Source organism: Microcaecilia unicolor, chromosome 5 (assembly GCF_901765095.1).
Source record: "Microcaecilia unicolor chromosome 5, aMicUni1.1, whole genome shotgun sequence".
Taxonomy (NCBI): domain Eukaryota; kingdom Metazoa; phylum Chordata; class Amphibia; order Gymnophiona; family Siphonopidae; genus Microcaecilia; species Microcaecilia unicolor.
In genome coordinates this window covers 270,560,320-270,581,072 of record NC_044035.1, presented here as the reverse complement: position 1 = coordinate 270,581,072, position 20,753 = coordinate 270,560,320, and the positions used below count along the sequence as shown (strand labels likewise).

At 42.5% G+C, this 20,753-nt stretch overlaps 1 protein-coding gene across 2 annotated transcripts in view; it reads right to left on the bottom strand.

The window, feature by feature from the left end:
* C5H21orf91 (chromosome 5 C21orf91 homolog) overlaps window positions 1-20,753 on the bottom strand; it is a 59,209-nt gene that overhangs the window by 17,892 nt on the left and 20,564 nt on the right. For both annotated transcript variants that reach the window (XM_030204211.1, XM_030204210.1), the window contains exons 3-4: window positions 5,406-5,915; window positions 49-111 (exon numbers count right to left, since the gene is read on the bottom strand). In XM_030204211.1, the coding sequence (XP_030060071.1) occupies window positions 49-111; window positions 5,406-5,915 (573 nt within the window). The remainder of the gene's footprint in view (window positions 1-48; window positions 112-5,405; window positions 5,916-20,753) is intronic.

The following is a 20,753-nucleotide window of genomic DNA, read 5'->3' as shown; positions in this document are numbered from 1 at the left end:
GTTTGACAAAAAGGTCATTTTTGGCACCATACTCTGCGCATTCCTTACCCTGAATCTGCCGGAGGAGAACTTCATTCAGCTGCTCAAGCTCTACCCTTGTCATGCGCCTCACTGAAAAGAGAAAGCAATTACCCCCTTTATCATTAGAATAAAATACATTGCTACACAGTAAGTTTAAGAAGACCAGAGGTCCCATCACCTCCATTCTTCTTCTGACTGCTTAACAGCTATTTTTGCATTATGATCCGAGGGAAGGTTCACACTACCTCTGTGATCGGGTTTGCAATAACTGACAAAATTCCTTCCACACCAAACATTGCGACCAAAGGAGAAAAGTCACAGGTCAACTAGTAGTTTCCGTAGAGTGCAGCAGTATCTTATTCATCATTCTTTCCTCTTTCTAATAATATTGTTCTCTCCATCACCCCTAACACACCCAATACTCCTCTTACCCCCATAACTTACTTAGTTACCTGCTTTCCACAAATAGTTTTTCAAAGAAAAAGAAAGATAATATTTAAACTAGTTTGCTTATACAAATTTGTAATGGATAGGCTAAGTATTTGAGTGGAGTTGATAACCACAAATGATGATAACTACCAAAATTCCTTCAGCAGCCTCTCTTTAACCATTGAGTAGCCTTAAAGGGAATTCATTTTTTTAAGTCTTCACCTCTCCAAATCTGAACTAAAGATGAGTTACAAATTAAAGTACAGTTGATAAATCCAGGGGCAGGGACCTAAAATGCCAAAGGTCATAGCAGTGTCAGTGGGACAACTGAAATTTGAGCCCTAGCTTCCCTAGCTCTCAGTCCACTGCTCCAAACTCTAGGCCATCCCTCCACCTTCCCACACAGTTTGGAAGAAAATCAGAACTGACTCATCAAATCTGAGTGTGAGTCATAGAGACCATAATACCACAAAAAAGTAATTACATATGTACAGGCACTTGCGTACTGCATTAATCAGACATCCGTGTGTTATGTGTGTATGTGTGTGTGATATAAGCCATGATTCATCTTCAAACCTGGAAGCATTCAAGGATTCGTGGAAGCTATAGTAGACATGATGAAGCTTAATACAAGCAAAATGAAGTAAACACAGCTAGCTAAGAATTAACAGATCAAGGATGAGGAGGGTCATTCTGGAGGATATAGGATACAGTTGACATTGCTTTGGGAAGCACAGCCTACAATTATATGTAACTATTATGGGCTCCCCCCCAATTCAGTCAGTCAGACCACCACAACAAGGAAGAAGCTCTTGTTAATGCAAAGCTTCCTAGATAAAGTAAAGTTACTCACCTGTAGCAGGTGTTCTCCAAGAACAGCAGACCAAGTATTTTCACAGATGGGCAACATCACTTGATGGAGCTTGATGTGGATGCTAACTAGCAAAAATATTGGAGAACTTTCTAGCAGCGTCCCACTGCATACTGCCCAATGCGCAAGCACATAGCAACATAGTAGACGGCAGCAGATAAAGACCTGAATGCTCTATCCAGTCTGCCCAACAAGATAAACTCATTATATGTGATACTTTATATGCATACCTGACCTTGATTTGTCCTTGCCATTTTCAGGCACAGACTGTAGAAAAGTCTGCCCAGCACTAGCTTTGCTTCCCAATTGCCAGGTCCCTCAGTCTTGTAAAATAGCTAAAAATACAACTTCAAGGGGAGGTGGAAGGGTACGTGAGAATACTTGTGCTGCTGTCCTCGGAGAACACAAGAAGGCCTTCGTATTCTCACAGATGGGAATTCTTAGATACCAGATTCACAAAAAAAAAAAACAATGCTAGGAGAATAGGGATGTGAAATGTTGAGGTCTGAAAGTCAATTAACCTGAAACTTTACATACTAGTTGTGAAGGTTCAGCCTGAAATTAAAGAAATCTGGGCTGCGAGGGGGAGGGGGAGTTGGATTCTAGACACTGAACAAATTCTTCAGGACTGCCTGCCTAAACCAGCATCATATCGGGTGTCCTGATCGAGACAGTAATGGAATGTGAATGTGTGTACAGTGTACAGATGACTACACTGCAGCTTTGCAAATCTCTATTGAGATAGACTTCAAGTGGGCTATTGACGTTAACGATGGCTCTGACGTTATGAGCCTCAGGATGATCCTCCAGAGTCAGCCCAGCCTGTGCACGAGTAAAGGCGAAGTATTCTGCTAGCCAATTAGAAATTGTGCACTTGCCGATGGCTACCCTCATCCTGTTTGGGTCAAAAGAAACAAAAAGCTGGGTAGACTATCTATGGGCTTTAGTTCGCTCCAGATAGAAGGCTAAGGCTCGCTTGCAGTCTAAGGTATGTAGTACACTCTTCACCAGGATGGGCATGTGATTTTAGGACTGAATGACTGATTAAGATGAACTCTGACACTACCTTAGGAAGGAAGTTAGGGGGTATGTGGAGAACTACTCTGTTGTGGTGAAACTTAGTGTAAGGTGGATCAGCCACTAGGGTCTGAAGCTCATCGACTCTGTGAGCTGAAGTGACCACCACCAACAACACAACTTTCCAGGTCAAATACTTCAGATGACAAGAATCAAGTGGCTCAAAAGAAGCTTTCATCAGTTGGGTGAGGATAATGTTGAGATTCCATGACAGTATCTAGAGGTTGTATCTTGCTAAGGATATAAAAAAAAAAAAAAAAAAGACATGAAGCAGCGGTCCAGAGGAAGGCAACAAAAATGGTATGGGACTTCCGTCAAAAGACATATGAGAAGCGACTGGAAAACCTGAATATGTATACCTTAGAGGAAGGGACAAGGGAGATATGATACAGATGTTTAAATACTTGAAAGGTATTAATATAGAAACAAATATTTTCCAGAGAAGGGAAGTGGTAAAACTGGAGGACATGAATTGAGGGCTCCGGGTTTAACTAAGTCCCAGTCCGTGTTTGTGCAGCAGGCTCTTAACACTGCTTGATTGAACTCTGGAATCTACCTTATCATTGATAAAATGGTTGGATAAGTTATGGTACATCTACAAGATCTAAAACTTACTTGCTGTTTGCAGACACTTGACAAAATGGGAAGCAATTTGGCATCCTTTTTTATCCAAATGCACTTACTATATTATCCTCTTGGCACCACGTGTGTTTCATCCTAATGCCTATTCGGGCATGCATTTAGCACCAACTGTGGGCGACTCCATCCTGTCCCTAGTACCCATGGAACTCAAGGGGTTTAGTAAGCTTATTTTAAATAACTAGAGTTGGTTACCCTTATAGTAAATTTTGCACTACTGGACATTTGTGCGGGCTAGGGTTTCTCTTTCTGTATTAACAGAAGATCTATGCTGGTTATAGTCATTTGTACGACTCACTCTATTGGTTGTTCTATTTGGGACGTTGAGTACCCAAAAATAAATGTTAACATTACTGGTCTTATTAATCTTTGACAAAGATATCACCATGGTTCTGCATCTTTATTTTTGGAACCTCAAGACTATTTCTAGGACAGAGGACATGGATATACCCAGACATAGCTAGGATCACACAGGACCGTCATTAACTTTCTTGCCATGTATCAACAGGCTTGCTTTCTGGGAGCCTTTTTTTCCTGAGATATCTCCGTTAATACTTGTGTAAATGCATGGTGAAATATGGGAGTATACTTATCTTCTTTGTCCCTGAACAATTGTTTTTATATATTACATTATTTCCCTTATTTTGGCCTATAATTCTGTAACAAGAGGATCACTGGTGATACATTTTGGAATTTGATAAATTTATTACAAAATACTAGCATAAGTGTTAGAAATTGCAAGTGTGGACATTTATACTTGCCCTGTGTTATTAAATGCTAGTTTTTTTTACCACCACTCCAAACCAATTATGTACCAGCCACTCTTAATTTGAAGTGATAAAAGACTAAGAAAGGCTACGTAAGAGAAAAAGCAATTTCGTGTATTTACTTACCAAAGTACAAATATAAAAAAGGTACAGATATAATCAATATTTTCTCATGGGAGAATCAGCACAGCTGCACACAAGTGCTCTCTGTCACTGTCTCTCCGAAGTAATACTGTACTTCAACTGTTTAACATAAAGGACCTGTAGGTGTGAAAATTTGCACTTGTTATTGTATGCTCTGCCTAAATTCCATCCCTGAACAAGCCTACCCACAAGCAAGGATCATGTCAAAAACAAATGACCATATAAAAAAAAAAAAAAAAAAGAAGAAGGTTACCCTCTTAAAAAGAAATCCAAGAATATCCCACAGGGACCCCAGGATTTCATGCAACACATAACAGAATGGAAAACGAGGACTGGACTCTCACAAACCCCACTAATAACTGGTCGATCTGTGCAATGTTATATAGTCTGTGTGATATGTGTGACTTTTGCCTATTTGACCAATTAAGGGTGCATTTCAAATGGCTTAAGTGTGAGATTTTTCCCCACCTACTGCCACAAAGTAATGCGCATCCTTTTAAAAAAAAGCAGTGAATGAAGATGTTACTGTGTGAATGTAGTATGGCTGACAGGGAGAGAGTAGGCCTTCAGAGATTATTTAAGTATCACATGCTGGCATTCTAGTTCATGAACCTTCATTCCCACAGCTAACAGCAGGCGAGTCAGATCTCAGACAGAAGGGTTTCCCCAATTGCTGAGGGCTGCCTGCATTAATTTTGCAGTCAAACATTTTATACCTATTAGAGAGTGAGTGAAGATAGCAGCAGGGCTGTGGAGTCAGGAGCAATTTTAGGTGGAGTCAGAATTGGTAAATATGTACCGACTGACTTCAGCTTCAAAATAAAAACTTATTTTATATCTTTCTATATCTATATGGAATTCTCTTTGCCTTGGATCGAAAGTACTAGCAAATATTTTTTTAAAAAGTTATATTTACCAGTTCTTTATATTCAGGACAAAAAGTTTAAAGACTAAATATCAGTAAAAGTCAGACTGTAGAAAAATAGAGCTGTCCGAATTGAATGTTTGGTGTTCTGACTCCATAGTCCAGATTAGCAAGTACATAAACATTCTACTAAGGAGCCCTTTTACAAAGCGGAGGTAGAGGTAGAGGTAGAGCTCCCCCCCTCCCCCTCCCCCCCCCCCCCCCCCGCTGGGGGCTTACTTGGCAGTAATCGGGTAGTGCCTCGTGCTGTCCGGTTAAGAGCAGGAGCCTCTACCTAAACAGGAGGTGATAAGGGCTCCCCCAGGAAATGGCCACATGACAAGTATATAAACTTACTGCACAGCCATTTCCTTTTTTTCATAAAAAATACTCCACTGTGGTAAGAGGGGCCTCTATGCGTGGCAAATCTATGTGCTGAGAACACCTAAGGGCCCCTTTTACCCCGGCATAGGTAAAAGGCCCTTAAGTGTCATAACCTGCTGGTTTAGAAACACTGGGTTATAAACTATCTTCTCTTGAGATCCATACTTACATTCCTCAGTGCTGTAACGGAATGACTTCTGAACACTAGTCTTCGCATCATGAGTTAGTGAATCCATCTTCTGGGCTTCACCCGGACTAGACCACAAAACACCGCTGGGGCAGAAGGTGGCACCTGCCTGCTGCAACATGCCCAGTTTGAACCTTGTGGCATCCCTTTGCTCCAGAATACCCTGTGAACAGTCCGCCACACTCCTACTGCTCCTGTCAATCCACTTCGAAGAATACCGCGGTACCTGGGAGTCAAACTGGGGCAGCAGCGTACAACCTGTTTGGTGCTGGGGAATTTTGGAACATTCAGAGTCTGAATACAAATCTTTGTTTTGAGCATACTGTACAATCCAGTTAATTTTTTTGCTGAGAAGAGTTTTGACTTCCTCGTAAGTACTTTTGGAAAGTTTTGATCGAGGGCACTGCTGCTTTGCTATCAGATGGTACTTCTCAAAGCAGTCTTTGTGTCCTCTTAATGACTTACTATGCAGGAGACTGGACCTTGGAAGACCTGAAATTAAAAGAAATATTTTACCATACTGCCAAAACATCAAATTACTTTATATATTGGCACAGGTCCTCAAAAGCAGATTCCAAGTTCAGGCTTCAGAATGAAAATACTATTGGAAAAACAGAACAGCAAACAACACACACCTTAGAGAACATTTAAATAGGCCAAGTGTTCACTCCTAGCTGAGCCTAGAAAAAGTTTTTAAAAAGTGCCAAGTTCCAGTCTGTTGAGAAGATCATCACTGGAATTATCTGCCAAGCCTCTGTAATTTTTATTGGCTTAAATGCAAGAATTACCTAAAGATAATGAGCAGGAACGTTATGAAGGGACTTGCCATCTCAAAAGTTACATCACATTTTTACATCACTCTTGCTGACCCACTAAAATATCTCTCTATATAAAACGCACCTCCAACGTTCTAATGAAGCCTCTGTTAGCCAACATTCTAAAGTGAAGGGGGTGAGATCGCATTGTGTCTGCCCCGCCCACGCGTCAAACGTGATGACGTCGAGGGCGGAGCAATGACACTCAACCAATCGCAACGCTCGGCAGCGAAGCGTCAGGGAAAGAGGCGGCGCTCTCGACGTCTAGCCTTCCCTTCGCTGTGTTCCGCCTTCTTCTGACGTCAAGGATGACGTCAAAAGAAGGCGGAACACAGCGAAGGGAAACCTAGACGTCGGGAGCGCCGCCTCCTTCCCTGACCCTTCGCTGCCGGAACCGGCACGGAGGTAAATTTAAAAACAAGAAAAAAAAAAACAAAACAACCATGTTGGGGGGAGAGAAGAGGGTGGCCACTAAAGAACAACAATGGGAGCGGGAGGGCAGGGGAGAAACGACAGCATGGATGCGAAGGGGGGGGGGGGGGGGAGAAGAGGGCGGCCCAGGCTGGGACATGGGAGAGAGAGGAGCATGGATGCCAGGGGGGTCATGAAAGGGAGACAGGGGACTTGCTGCAAAAGGATGAATGGAGGCGGCAGGGGACAGAGGAGCATGGATGGGCATGGATTGGGATGGCAGGGCTCAGGAAGAGAGGGCAATTGCTGGAAAGTGATGAATGGAGGGGGCAGGGGACAGAGGAGCATGGATGGGCATGGATTGGGAGGGCAGGACTCAGGGAGAGAGGGAAATTGCTGGATAGGGATGAATAGAGGGGACAGATGGGCATGGATGGAAATGGATTGCAGGGCAGGCCTCAGGGAGAGAGGGCAATTGCTGGATAGGGAAAAATAGAGGGGCCAGGTGACAGATGAGCATGGATGGGCATGGATTCGAAGGGCAGGACTCAGGGAGACGGGAATTGCTGGATAAGAATGAATGGAGGGGACAGATGGCCATGGATGGATATGGATTGCAGGGCAGGCCTCAGGCAGAGAGGGGAAATGCTGGATAGGGAAAAATGGAGGGGCCAGGTGACAGATGAGCATGGATGGGCATGGATTGGAAGGGCAGGACTCAGGGAGAGGGGAATTGCTGGATAGGGATGAATGGAGGGCACAGATGGCCATGGATGCATATGGATTGCAGGGCAGGCCTCAGGCAGAGAGGGGAAATGCTGGATAGGGAAAAATGGAGGGGCCAGGTGACAGAGGAGCATGGATTGGAAGGGCAGGACTCAGGGAGAGGGGAATTGCTGGATAGGGATGAATGGAGGGGACAGATGGCCATGGATGGATATGGATTGCAGGACAGGCCTCAGGCAGAGAGGGGAAATGCTGGATACGGAAAAATGGAGGGGCCAGGTGACAGATGAGCATGGATGGGCTTGAATTGGAAGGGCAGGACTCAGGGAGAAGGGAATTGCTGGATAGGGATGAATGGAGAGGACAGATGGGCATGGATGGATATGGATTGCAGGGCAGGCCTCAGGCAGAGAGGGGAAATGCTGGATAGGGAAAAATGGAGGGGCCAGGTGACAGATGAGCATGGATGGGCATGGATTGGAAGGGCAGGACTCAGGGAGAGGGGAATTGCTGGATAGGGATGAATGGAGGGCACAGATGGGCATGGATGGATATGGATTGCAGAGCAGGCCTCAGGCAGAGAGGGGAAATGCTGGATAGGGAAAAATGGAGGGGCCAGGTGACAGATGAGCATGGATGGGCATGGATTCGAAGGGCAGGACTCAGGGAGACGGGAATTGCTGGATAAGAATGAATGGAGGGGACAGATGGCCATGGATGGATATGGATTGCAGGGCAGGCCTCAGGCAGAGAGGGGAAATGCTGGATAGGGAAAAATGGAGGGGCCAGGTGACAGATGAGCATGGATGGGCATGGATTGGAAGGGCAGGACTCAGGGAGAGGGGAATTGCTGGATAGGGATGAATGGAGGGCACAGATGGCCATGGATGCATATGGATTGCAGGGCAGGCCTCAGGCAGAGAGGGGAAATGCTGGATAGGGAAAAATGGAGGGGCCAGGTGACAGAGGAGCATGGATTGGAAGGGCAGGACTCAGGGAGAGGGGAATTGCTGGATAGGGATGAATGGAGGAGACAGATGGCCATGGATGGATATGGATTGCAGGACAGGCCTCAGGCAGAGAGGGGAAATGCTGGATACGGAAAAATGGAGGGGCCAGGTGACAGATGAGCATGGATGGGCATGGATTGGAAGGGCAGGACTCAGGGAGAAGGGAATTGCTGGATAGGGATGAATGGAGAGGACAGATGGGCATGGATGGATATGGATTGCAGGGCAGGCCTCAGGCAGAGAGGGGAAATGCTGGATAGGGAAAAATGGAGGGGCCAGGTGACAGAGGAGCATGGATTGGAAGGGCAGGACTCAGGGAGAGGGGAATTGCTGGATAGGGATGAATGGAGGGCACAGATGGGCATGGATGGATATGGATTGCAGAGCAGGCCTCAGGCAGACAGGGGAAATGCTGGATAGGGAAAAATGGAGGGGCCAGGTGACAGATGAGCATGGATTGGAAGGGCAGGACTCAGGGAGAGGGGAATTGCTGGATAGGGATGAATGGAGGGGACAGATGGGCATGGATGGATATGGATTGCAGGGCAGGCCTCAGGCAGAGAGGGAAAATGCTGGATAGGGATGAATGGAGGGGGCAGGGGACAGAGGAGCATGGATGGGCACACACACACACTCTCTATCACACTGTGTCTCACATACACACTTGCACACACTCTCATTCTCACACACACACTCTCTCACAAACACACTCTCTCTCTCACACACTCACACTTTCACTCTGACTCTCAAACAGTCACTCTCACATACACTCTCCCAAACATACACACTCCGAGGAAAACCTTGCTAGCGCCCGTTTCATTTGTGTCAGAAACGGGCCTTTTTTACTAGTATATATATATTCTGCAGAAATTATTTTTGCTTGCTTTTCATAAAGATTTTGGGTTTTTTTTTAAGTAGAGAGGTGTGGTAGCCGTGTTAGTCCACTTTTAAAGGTAATCAATAGAAATAAAACAAAATAAAACATGGACAAGAAAATAGGATGATACCTTTTTTATTGGACATAACTTAATACATTTCTTGATTAGCTTTCGAAAGCTGCCCTTCTTCGTCAGATCGGAAAGTAACCCCCGACTGTCACTGATGCGTTTACCAACTTTTCTACAGGTCCAGTTCATTCACTGGGACTGGTTATACTTTATGGAAAAAACAAACATTTAGCCTCCAGCATATCACTGCTTCCTATTCAGAACAGATCATAAAAGACATGGGCTACAACCACTTATCTACACAACGGTTTGCCTTTTGATTGCCTCCACCAACATGTGCAAGGGGGCAGCAAAATCCAACAAAACACACCATTTCTTCCCAGTCTTTCTTCTATGTTTGTGCAGCGCTGCGTACGCTTTGTAGCGCTATAGAAATACTAAATAGTAGTAGTAGCATTAAGGTCAAGAAGGCTCCCTCCCATCAATGTTATTCCCCTTGTTCTAAATCTAGTTAAGGAATAAATAACTTGCCACTATATGTTTAATGCACTGTGTGGTGGATTTCTTGCTGCGCCTGTATTTTTGTTTTCTGAATCTGGGTGACCACTTCAGATCTCATTTCCTTGTCTACAAAATCAAGTCAACCTTTAAAAAAACAAAACAAACACACCCTTTCACTTTAGTGACGTTTGCTTTCTGGGCTTACATAGCACAAGTCCTGCAAGGCTTGAAACTGCGAAAGTCCCCAAACTTTCTGTACCACGAGGCTCAAGCTTACAACAGTGAGCTGAACCGCTGTGGGGCAGGTAGGAAACATTTTTGTGCTGCCTCAGGAAACAAGTAATAAAATTTGGGGGCAAGAGATCTCTGGCACTGGGGTGCAATTTTTAGACGCCATGGCGGCCTGGCACTTGGAATTTGTCGAACCTTGCATTAAAATGTTTTATTGCATATTGCATTGACACTGAAGTAGCATACTATACCACTTGTATTTGAATATTTTTACTGCTGTAATTGCCTATGTTTGACTTATTCTTCTGTACACTGCCTTGAGTGTATTCCTTCAAAAAGAAAGTAAATAAAATCCTAAGTAAATGGTTTTGTGCTTACACACTGTGTATTGTACTTGCAGGAAGCAGTGGCGCAGTATGTACCAGTACGCATATTACGATCGCAGGAACACGATGATCTTCTTGTGCCTGATCTCCCATGTTTCCGCCTGGATTTGACTAGAACTGGTGCTTTTTCTGTGGTGGAACCAGTGGAATGGAACAAACTGTCCATACACCTGAAGACTGATCCTCAGGTCACCTCTTAAGAAAACCTTGAGAGGTCACTTGCTTTGTTTGGCATATTTTATGCCTGTTTTAACTCTGTTACCAGTATGAATCTGGGGACTTGGTTATTAATTTACCTTGTGTATTTTGCTGCAGAGATTTATTGTTGCCTGAGGATGTCCTTGTCTATGTATTTTATTATGTATTTTTTTGGTACTCCCGCCTTGGGTAAAGGCTGTTAAATAAATATTATAATTCTAATTCAGAAAATGGGTATTACATAAACAGATTCCATTTGGTCTTCAATTGTTTTTAATTCACGACTGCTCGTCAATCAGACACTCCACTAATGTGCCAGAAAAGCGACTGCTCTACTTACCTGTTTCTCTTGGCCAGGAAAAATGTCTTGTTATAATGGCAGCGCAGTGATTCTACGCTATCTTTGATGGAGCAGTTGAACTTGATTTATGCCACGGGCTGGAAAGATACGGGACGTTGGCTCAAGTTCCAAAAGGAAAGAAAGCCATTTGGAGAAGGATGCCATAATTGGGCATGTAGCTGGGTTCTTATTTTTATCAATCCAGAAGGTCTTGAAGAATTTTGTTCAAGTTGTTTAATCCGACTCTGGCAAAAGGAACACCGCTGAAGTTGGAACTCCTTTACTGTTACCATCTTTAAGAAGGGGGGTGGACAGGGAGAGTAGGAGTTGGGGATCAACTCAAAATAGAAAAACAAAATGTAGGATTTTATAGTTCATGATCAGGGCCGCTGAGAGGAGGGAGCAGGGAAGGCAAAATTCTCCGGGCCCTGGATTCCAAGGAGCGCCTGGTGCTGGGGTCTCTTGCCCTCTCCTGTCCCCAGGCCACTGGCACTACAGTCCCCAGTCTCCACCTGCCTACCCTCAGCTCCCTTCTGTCTACCACCCGGTCCCCTGCATTAAAAAAAAAAAAAAAATCTTGAAATTGGCAGCGCAGCGCCTTCTCTGTGAAAGTGGCAGATCACCTCGTGAGAGCCTCTCTTTCACTGTGTCCTGCCCTCGTGGAAATAGGAAGTTACATCAGAGGAGGGCAGTACACAGCAAGGGAAGGCCCTCCCAAGGCAATCTGCTGCTTTCACAGAGAAGGCGCTGAGCTGCCGATTTCAAGATTTTTTTTTTTTCAAATGAAGGGGGTCGAATGGCAGACAAAAGGGAGCTGAGGGTAGTTAGGTGGACACTGGGGACTGCGTCGCCAGCGGCCTCGGAGCAGGAGAGGGAGGCGACAGCAGTAGTGATTGGGGGGGGGAAGGCGGAGGCAATCGTAAGGGGGAGGGGGTCAGCCTTGCCCTAGGCCCGGCTCAGTCTCTCAGCGGTCCTGTTCATAATAAGATATGGTGGCATTAATCGTTGACATTGATGCTGGCATTATTTTACTATGTATGCCCATCATTACTATATCATATTTAGAGTCAGCAAACATACATTTAAAAAAAAAATCATGTCAGCGGGCACAGAGATAAGTCACCACCAACTGAAACAATATCTGCATTAGATTCTAGCTCAAGATAGGGCTTAAAATCCATATTTTATGGAGACTTTCTCATAAAACAAACAAAAAAAAAAGGCAGGCCTGATGGCTCAGGAACAGCGATACATTTTCCCATGTGGAAGGAACAGAATTCATATCCCAAGTCCTCCACTTCTCAGAGGCTGGATTCACAACACCTCAAGCAGTTCCAGTCATTGCACAATGGCAACACTTGGTAGCTGAATTCAGTGCCCTTAACTGCAGAGTTCTGGTGGGAACCATACAGTTGGAAGAGGATTAACACACAGGTAAAAAAATTACCACATAGTTGTGAATTAAGTTTACGGTGCCAGATGTCAGCCCTGGTCCCAGTGGAACCACAAGTCCAAAGGAGGCAAAGGAAAAATTCTGGGTCTAATAAAAGAAGATTAACATGTTAATGAATCTAGTCCAATAAATTTACATATTCCAGGAGGAATCAAGACAGACTGTTTAAAGATGGGGAAAAGTTTCCAATTTTGTGCTTACAGCAATAGAAGTTAATGAACAAAAAACTTTAAAAATCCTACTAGGGAGACTCAAAATAGAAAATAAGATATAGTTATGCAATACATGCACATGAAAAAAAACAAAAACAAAAAAACCAACCTCATGGGTTGTCACAGCCAGCATGATGACAGGAAGAAAGAATACTCAGATAACATCTACCAGGCAGTGGGATCTCTTTTCTAAAGAGGCTCTGAAATGTTGAAAATACAGCTATCACTCGTTTCAGGTTTAAAGACGCTTGATCATGTCACATCCCTTCTTTATAAGTGGTATTGGTCACAGTTAAGATTCTTCTAGACCACACACTTACTTGGGTACTCAAGACTCTTGCTACATGCAAGCCCGTCACTCAATCTACACAAGCTTATCAACGTGTCATCCATCTATGGCAATCCGTTTTTAACCTATATGCAAAACAACCTTTGTACATTACCACCCTTTGCCTTGGGAAAGGTATTCTGCCTGATAACAGAGTCCATTCAAATTGGAGGCAGCTCTTAAAAACCCAAACCCCACATTCATCCTTTAATTCTTATACTGAGTCTTCTACTTCCTGCTAGATCACTGGTTGCGAATCTAACTGGGTGGTGATCTTGTCTAGAGCAGAGGCTTGTTTATTTTCAATCTTGTGGTTACCACTCGTCTCTCCTCCTGTTTGTTTTGTAGTACTTTTTTTCCTTGTGTCTCCCATCTTTTATATGCGATTGTGTGTGTGTATGTATATATATATATATTAATTTCCAATGCTTGTAAGCCACTTTGCTGTTTAAGACAGTTGATCAAATATCAGTAAACCTTAAACTACTGCTTTCTCCACGTGCTACCTGGCCTGTATCACTAGGAAAAAGCCACTGGTCATGCCTCTGGGCTCACAGCTCATTCTAGTCTTAACACAGACCTCATCATTCCAGAAGGAACATACATCTGCTATTCACAAAAAGATGTTATGTAACCATGTGACTGCATTGTTGTGCAGTCCATGGTTACATAACATACATACGCTATTCCTTTTTGCTATATCCTGAATCAGAAATGCAATTAAGTCTGACAGACTTAAGGCAGGTCTCAAGTCTCAATCTAATAAGTTCTAAGAAAAACGTAAAACTAGGAAAAAAGGCACACAGCTCTGAGTTAGACAAAAACCACCTATAAAGATGAAATCTATATTATAGCTGTACGCATACCCAGGAATATGCACAGATCTTGTTTCCCAGTACCCCAAACCATTTTTTTTGTTACATTTGTACCCCGCGCTTTCCCACTCATGGCAGGCTCAATGCGGCTTACATGGGGCAATGGAGGGTTAAGTGACTTGCCCAGAGTCACAAGGAGCTGCCTGTGCCTGAAATGGAAATCAAACTCAGTTCCTCAGTTCCCCAGGACCAAAGTCCACCACCCTAACCACTAGGCCATTCCTCCACTGTTGCTACTATTTGAGATTCTATAAGGAATGTTGCTATTCCAATAGCGATCACCAATGTGGCCGCGCAGGCTTCTGCTTCTGTGAGTCTGACGTCCTGCACGTATGTGCAGGACGTCAGACTCACAGAAACAGAAGCCTGCGCAGCCTTCTACATGGAATGTTGCTAGTGGAATAGCGAGTTCACAATATCAATGTCTCTGGTAACATTCAACTGCTAATAACCACAAACCAGGACTCAAAAGCCACCTACTGCGAGTAAGTGTAGTAATAAACAGTTATTTCACCCGTATGTGATCATTAATTTTTATGTGTAGAGTACCCTCAGATATAAACCACCGTGACTGCAGTCAATAATGCTGCTACAGCGTGGCATAGCACTTCTTTCATTGGGTAACTCCTACTATATTTTTTTTGGGTAAAGAGCAACCTCTGCTCATATTTTTTTGCATCCCAATCACTACAGTGCTATAAAATCGCTTATTCATTTGTTTAAAAGATTACATATACTAGGTGAAAAAAACTGTACACTTATCTCGTGAGTTCTTGCCTCTCTGGCAGAACTGTGTTGCCTTGCTGAAACAATTAGCAATTGCCTTCCCCTGGATCCGCCCGACTCCGCGGGGTTTCAAAACAATTTCCTCAGGGACAAAGGGATAAGGCTACATAAATCGCTTCTTCTTCTTTATTCTGTCTCAAGCAATCCACAAAACAAGGCAAAACCTGCTTTTACCTTGTGGCTTATAAAGCATCTGCGTCCATGTGAAATCGGAGATCACGTCACTTTTTTCTTTTTTTCTTTTTTCAACTAGCTTTATGCAAACAGTTACAAAGCTAGCAAACAGACGAAATACCAACAGATGTAGAAGAGCTTTGCAGATCAAATTATGGTGTTCCATTCAACATTGTCATTAAGTCCCAAAGGGTTGATTGTTTTTAAAGTGAAGATCCACCACTGTTCCCGTCTAATCAATGCCGTAGTCCGGTCCATATTATTTGTCCAAGCAGGAATATGGTCAATAATAAACCACCGTAGATCTGCAAATGTATGTTTAAATTGTTCACAATGTGGAACCAGAGGAGCTGTCATGGTTTTTGTAGATAATCTGCTTTTATGTTCTATCAGTCTTACCCTCATATGTCTAATAGTGCGCCCCACATAGAACAAGTGGCAGGGGCACTCAATAATGTAAACTACAAAAGATGTAGTGCAGGTCGTGCTGTGTCTTAGTAGAAATGTCCTTAACGTTTGTGGATGAGTCCACTGTGTCATAGAATGAGTTTGACTACAAAATTGGCAAGAGCCGCAAGGTTGGTGAATACCTCCCTCTATGCACAAGTTATTATGTGTAATAGAGGTATGTACTAATCGGTCCCTAAGATTTTTTCCTCGAGTATAAGCAATGCATGGCTGTTCCAAAAAAATATTATGGAAAGTTAACACCTGCCAATGTTTGTTAATAATTTGGGCGATTTGAGGAGCCATAGTAGAAAAACCCAACACACATACCATCCTGTTTAAAGGTTCCTTAGGTTTATCAATAAGCAATAATGATCTCTGAGCGAACCACGCTCGTTTATATGCTTGTCTGATACAATTCTCAGGGTATCCTCGACACCGTAATTTATCCATTAATAAGGCAGCTTGATGTTTAAAGGATATATCAGTGGTGCATATTTTCCGTAAACGTAAAAACTGGCCTATTGGTAAAGACCATTTTAACCTATGAGGATGATGACTATTGAACTGCAATAGAGTGTTTCTATCCGTGGGCTTGTGATAAACTGTGGTCTGTAAAGTGCCGTTTGCCTTAATAATTTCTGTGTCCAGAAATCTAGCATGTTGTCTATGTTTATTCATAGTAAATTTCAAATGGACATCTTTGCTATTCAACCAGTCAAAAAACTGATTTAGATGACTCTCAGAAGATGTCCAAATAAAAAAGATATCATCTATGAATCTACCCCAGTATAAAATATAGGTAGTCCACTGTGAAGCATATAAATTCATTTCCTCAAAGTCACTGACATACAAATTAGCAATGCTAGGGGCTGCTGCCGTACCCATAGCTACTCCAGTGATTTGTAGAAAAAATGTTGACTCAAATTCAAAATAGTTATATTTCAAGACAAGAGTCGCCAAAGAGTGCAGGAAAGAAGATGGTATGCGTTCAGTAGTGGAGCGCCTGGCCAACGTATTTCTTACAATGTTAAGAGCCAAATCCTGGGGGATATTTGAATACAACGATTCGATGTCTAGAGTAACTAAAAATGTGTCCTCAGAAATGTCCTTTATCTCAGATAATTGACGCAAAAAGTGGGCTGTATCGCGAATATAAGACCTAGCCAAAATAACGTAGGGCTGTAAAAAATGATCCAAAAACTTTGACAAGGGTTCCAGTACAGTACCGCATAAGGACACGAAGGGCGTCCCGGGGGTTTGTTTAGATCTTTATGAATCTTGGGAACCGTATAAAATACTGGGTTCCTAGGGTTAATGACTTTCAAAAAGCGTGATTCTGCCTTTGTGAGAAAGCCATTTCGTGTAGCTTGGTCTACAATATCAACAATTCTCATAAATAACTCTGGACCTGGATCTTGTGGTAACCGTTGATAATATCTAACATCAAGAAGTTGTCGAAAAGCCTCCTCCATGTACGTATTCTTGTCCTGGATCACCACTGACCCGCCCTTATCTGCAGGACGGATGACAATTTTAGAATCCTTGGATAAGACCTCCAATTCCTGTCGTTCTACTTTTGTCAAATTGTCATACCGTCTTCTATGTTGTCCATACATGCGTTCAGTTGTTTCTAATTTTTCCACATCTCTGAGAACTAAAGCTTTAAACATCGCTATGTGGGTATCCATCGGGCCCGGGGGAATCCAGCGAGATTTAGGTCGGAATAAAGACTCATCGTTATATAATGAATTCTGCTGAGAAAAAAATAGTTTAACCTGTAAATTTCTAAAAATTCTAGCTAGGTCAATCCTGGTTGAAAAAGCGTTATGTGATATGGTAGGCACAAACGAGAGCCCTCTCTCCAACACCTGCATTTGTGTAGGAGTGAGGGGTCTTTGAGAAATGTTAATTACGTTTGATTCCTTAAATGGCTGGATCGTGTTACAGGGCCCTGCGTTCCTAAAAAAGCTGGAACAGGCGATATCGTCGGTGGATTCATATTGGATTGTATTATTTGTGAGGGGCCCTGAGGAATGTTGACGTGATTATGGGCCCCAACATCTTGATATCGTGTCCTTATGCGGTACTGTACTGGAACCCTTGTCAAAGTTTTTGGATCATTTTTTACAGCCCTACGTTATTTTGGCTAGGTCTTATATTCGCGATACAGCCCACTTTTTGCGTCAATTATCTGAGATAAAGGACATTTCTGAGGACACATTTTTAGTTACTCTAGACATCGAATCGTTGTATTCAAATATCCCCCAGGATTTGGCTCTTAACATTGTAAGAAATACGTTGGCCAGGCGCTCCACTACTGAACGCATACCATCTTCTTTCCTGCACTCTTTGGCGACTCTTGTCTTGAAATATAACTATTTTGAATTTGAGTCAACATTTTTTCTACAAATCACTGGAGTAGCTATGGGTACGGCAGCAGCCCCTAGCATTGCTAATTTGTATGTCAGTGACTTTGAGGAAATGAATTTATATGCTTCACAGTGGACTACCTATATTTTATACTGGGGTAGATTCATAGATGATATCTTTTTTATTTGGACATCTTCTGAGAGTCATCTAAATCAGTTTTTTGATTGGTTGAATAGCAAAGATGTCCATTTGAAATTTACTATGAATAAACATAGACAACATGCTAGATTTCTGGACACAGAAATTATTAAGGCAAACGGCACTTTACAGACCACAGTTTATCACAAGCCCACGGATAGAAACACTCTATTGCAGTTCAATAGTCATCATCCTCATAGGTTAAAATGGTCTTTACCAATAGGCCAGTTTTTACGTTTACGGAAAATATGCACCACTGATATATCCTTTAAACATCAAGCTGCCTTATTAATGGATAAATTACGGTGTCGAGGATACCCTGAGAATTGTATCAGACAAGCATATAAACGAGCGTGGTTCGCTCAGAGATCATTATTGCTTATTGATAAACCTAAGGAACCTTTAAACAGGATGGTATGTGTGTTGGTTTTTTTTACTATGGCTCCTCAAATCGCCCAAATTATTAACAAACATTGGCAGGTGTTAACTTTCCATAATATTTTTTTGGAACAGCCATGCATTGCTTATACTCGAGGAAAAAATCTTAGGGACCGATTAGTACATACCTCTATTACACATAATAACTTGTGCATAGAGGGAGGTATTCACCAACCTTGCGGCTCTTGCCAATTTTGTAGTCAAACTCATTCTATGACACAGTGGACTCATCCACAAACGTTAAGGACATTTCTACTAAGACACAGCACGACCTGCACTACATCTTTTGTAGTTTACATTATTGAGTGCCCCTGCCACTTGTTCTATGTGGGGCGCACTATTAGACATATGAGGGTAAGACTGATAGAACATAAAAGCAGATTATCTACAAAAACCATGACAGCTCCTCTGGTTCCACATTGTGAACAATTTAAACATACATTTGCAGATCTACGGTGGTTTATTATTGACCATATTCCTGCTTGGACAAATAATATGGACCGGACTACGGCATTGATTAGACGGGAACAGTGGTGGATCTTCACTTTAAAAACAATCAACCCTTTGGGACTTAATGACAATGTTGAATGGAACACCATAATTTGATCTGCAAAGCTCTTCTACATCTGTTGGTATTTCGTCTGTTTGCTAGCTTTGTAACTGTTTGCATAAAGCTAGTTGAAAAAAGAAAAAAAGAAAAAAGTGACGTGATCTCCGATTTCACATGGACGCAGATGCTTTATAAGCCACAAGGTAAAAGCAGGTTTTGCCTTGTTTTGTGGATTGCTTGAGACAGAATAAAGAAGAAGAAGCGATTTATGTAGCCTTAACCTTTTGTCCCTGAGGAAATTGTTTTGAAACCCCGCGGAGTCGGGCGGATCCAGGGGAAGGCAATTGCTAATTGTTTCAGCAAGGCAACACAGTTCTGCCAGAGAGGCAAGAACTCACGAGATAAGTGTACAGTTTTTTTCACCTAGTATATGTAATCTTTTAAACAAATGAATAAGCGATTTTATAGCACTGTAGTGATTGGGATGCAAAAAAATATGAGCAGAGGTTGCTCTTTACCCAAAAAAAATATAGTAGGAGTTACCCAATGAAAGAAGTGCTATGCCACGCTGTAGCAGCATTATTGACTGCAGTCACGGTGGTTTATATCTGAGGGTACTCTACACATAAAAATTAATGATCACATACGGGTGAAATAACTGTTTACTACACTTACTCGCAGTAGGTGGCTTTTGAGTCCTGGTTTGTGGTTATTAGCTAGTGGAATAGCAACATTCCATGTAGAATCTCCAATAGTATCTATTTTATTTTTGTTACATTTGTACCCCGCGCTTTCCCACTCATGGCAGGCTGAATGCAGCTTACATGGGGCAATGGAGGGTTAAGTGACTTGCCCAGAGTCACAAGGAGCTGCCTGTGCCTGAAGTGGGAATCGAACTCAGTTCCTCAGGACCAAAGTCCACCACCCTCCTAACCACTAGGCCACTCCTCCACTTAATCTTGAGCAGAACTAAGCTCTATTGGACTCAGAAGCAGAAAGTGATAACATGGAGATTTCATTTCATTAAACCCTTGAGCAGATCTGTACTAGAAAAAAAACCCCCAGTATTTTTACAGCACAGCATAATGAATATTGGATGGCACAGAGCTTCTTTATTCCCCACAGGGAGTAGTTAAAAGTAGCTTGCAGGCTTAAAAGAGGTAGTAATGGGAACAGTCAACATATGCTGAAGAGGGGCAGTGGAGCATCAGAGAAACTGAATCACAAGCCCCGAGTTACATCTGAACCCAAACCTAAGTGGTCCAAAGGAAACAGTGACATATTTTTCCTCTCATCTGAATAACCATGCAGGATGCTGCTATTGTTTTGTTGCTTGTTCCAGTGTAGTATATGTTTTACTTGTTTAAAGCTTGAGTTTACAAGCTTATGAATTGCCATTTTTTTTAAACTTGAATTTTTATTGATTAAATAGTCACAACTTGATGACGTACCATAACACCGTATGTCCAAACTGTCTGTAACAGCCCATGCAGGAGCCATTTTTTGTTAAGTTCTTTTATTTTGATTTCAGCTATAGTCTACCTTGTCATCATTTCAACTGACTGTTTAAAACAGATTTAAAAAACTATAATCTTTGAATGAATGGCTAAATAATGCACCCTACCCATAATGAATGAGGGACCCCAGTAGGTATAGATGCTGTTCAAAAAGCTGTGCAGCAGCAGAAATACCCTTTCTCTTGTCCTTGGGGTGCTACACAACACTATCATACAGCAGCATATTAGCAATGGAACTAAAAGGTTAACTGTTTCAATCTGTAAATGTCTTACCTTATATAATGGATCCCTTTTGTTTTCAATTCCAATGTATCTAGTACAGTTTTGTTTAAAAAAAAAAAAAAAAAAGAAAAAGTGGGGAAAGCATGCACAGCATGACTAATGGAATTCTTTCCAACCTGTGTGAGAGATCTG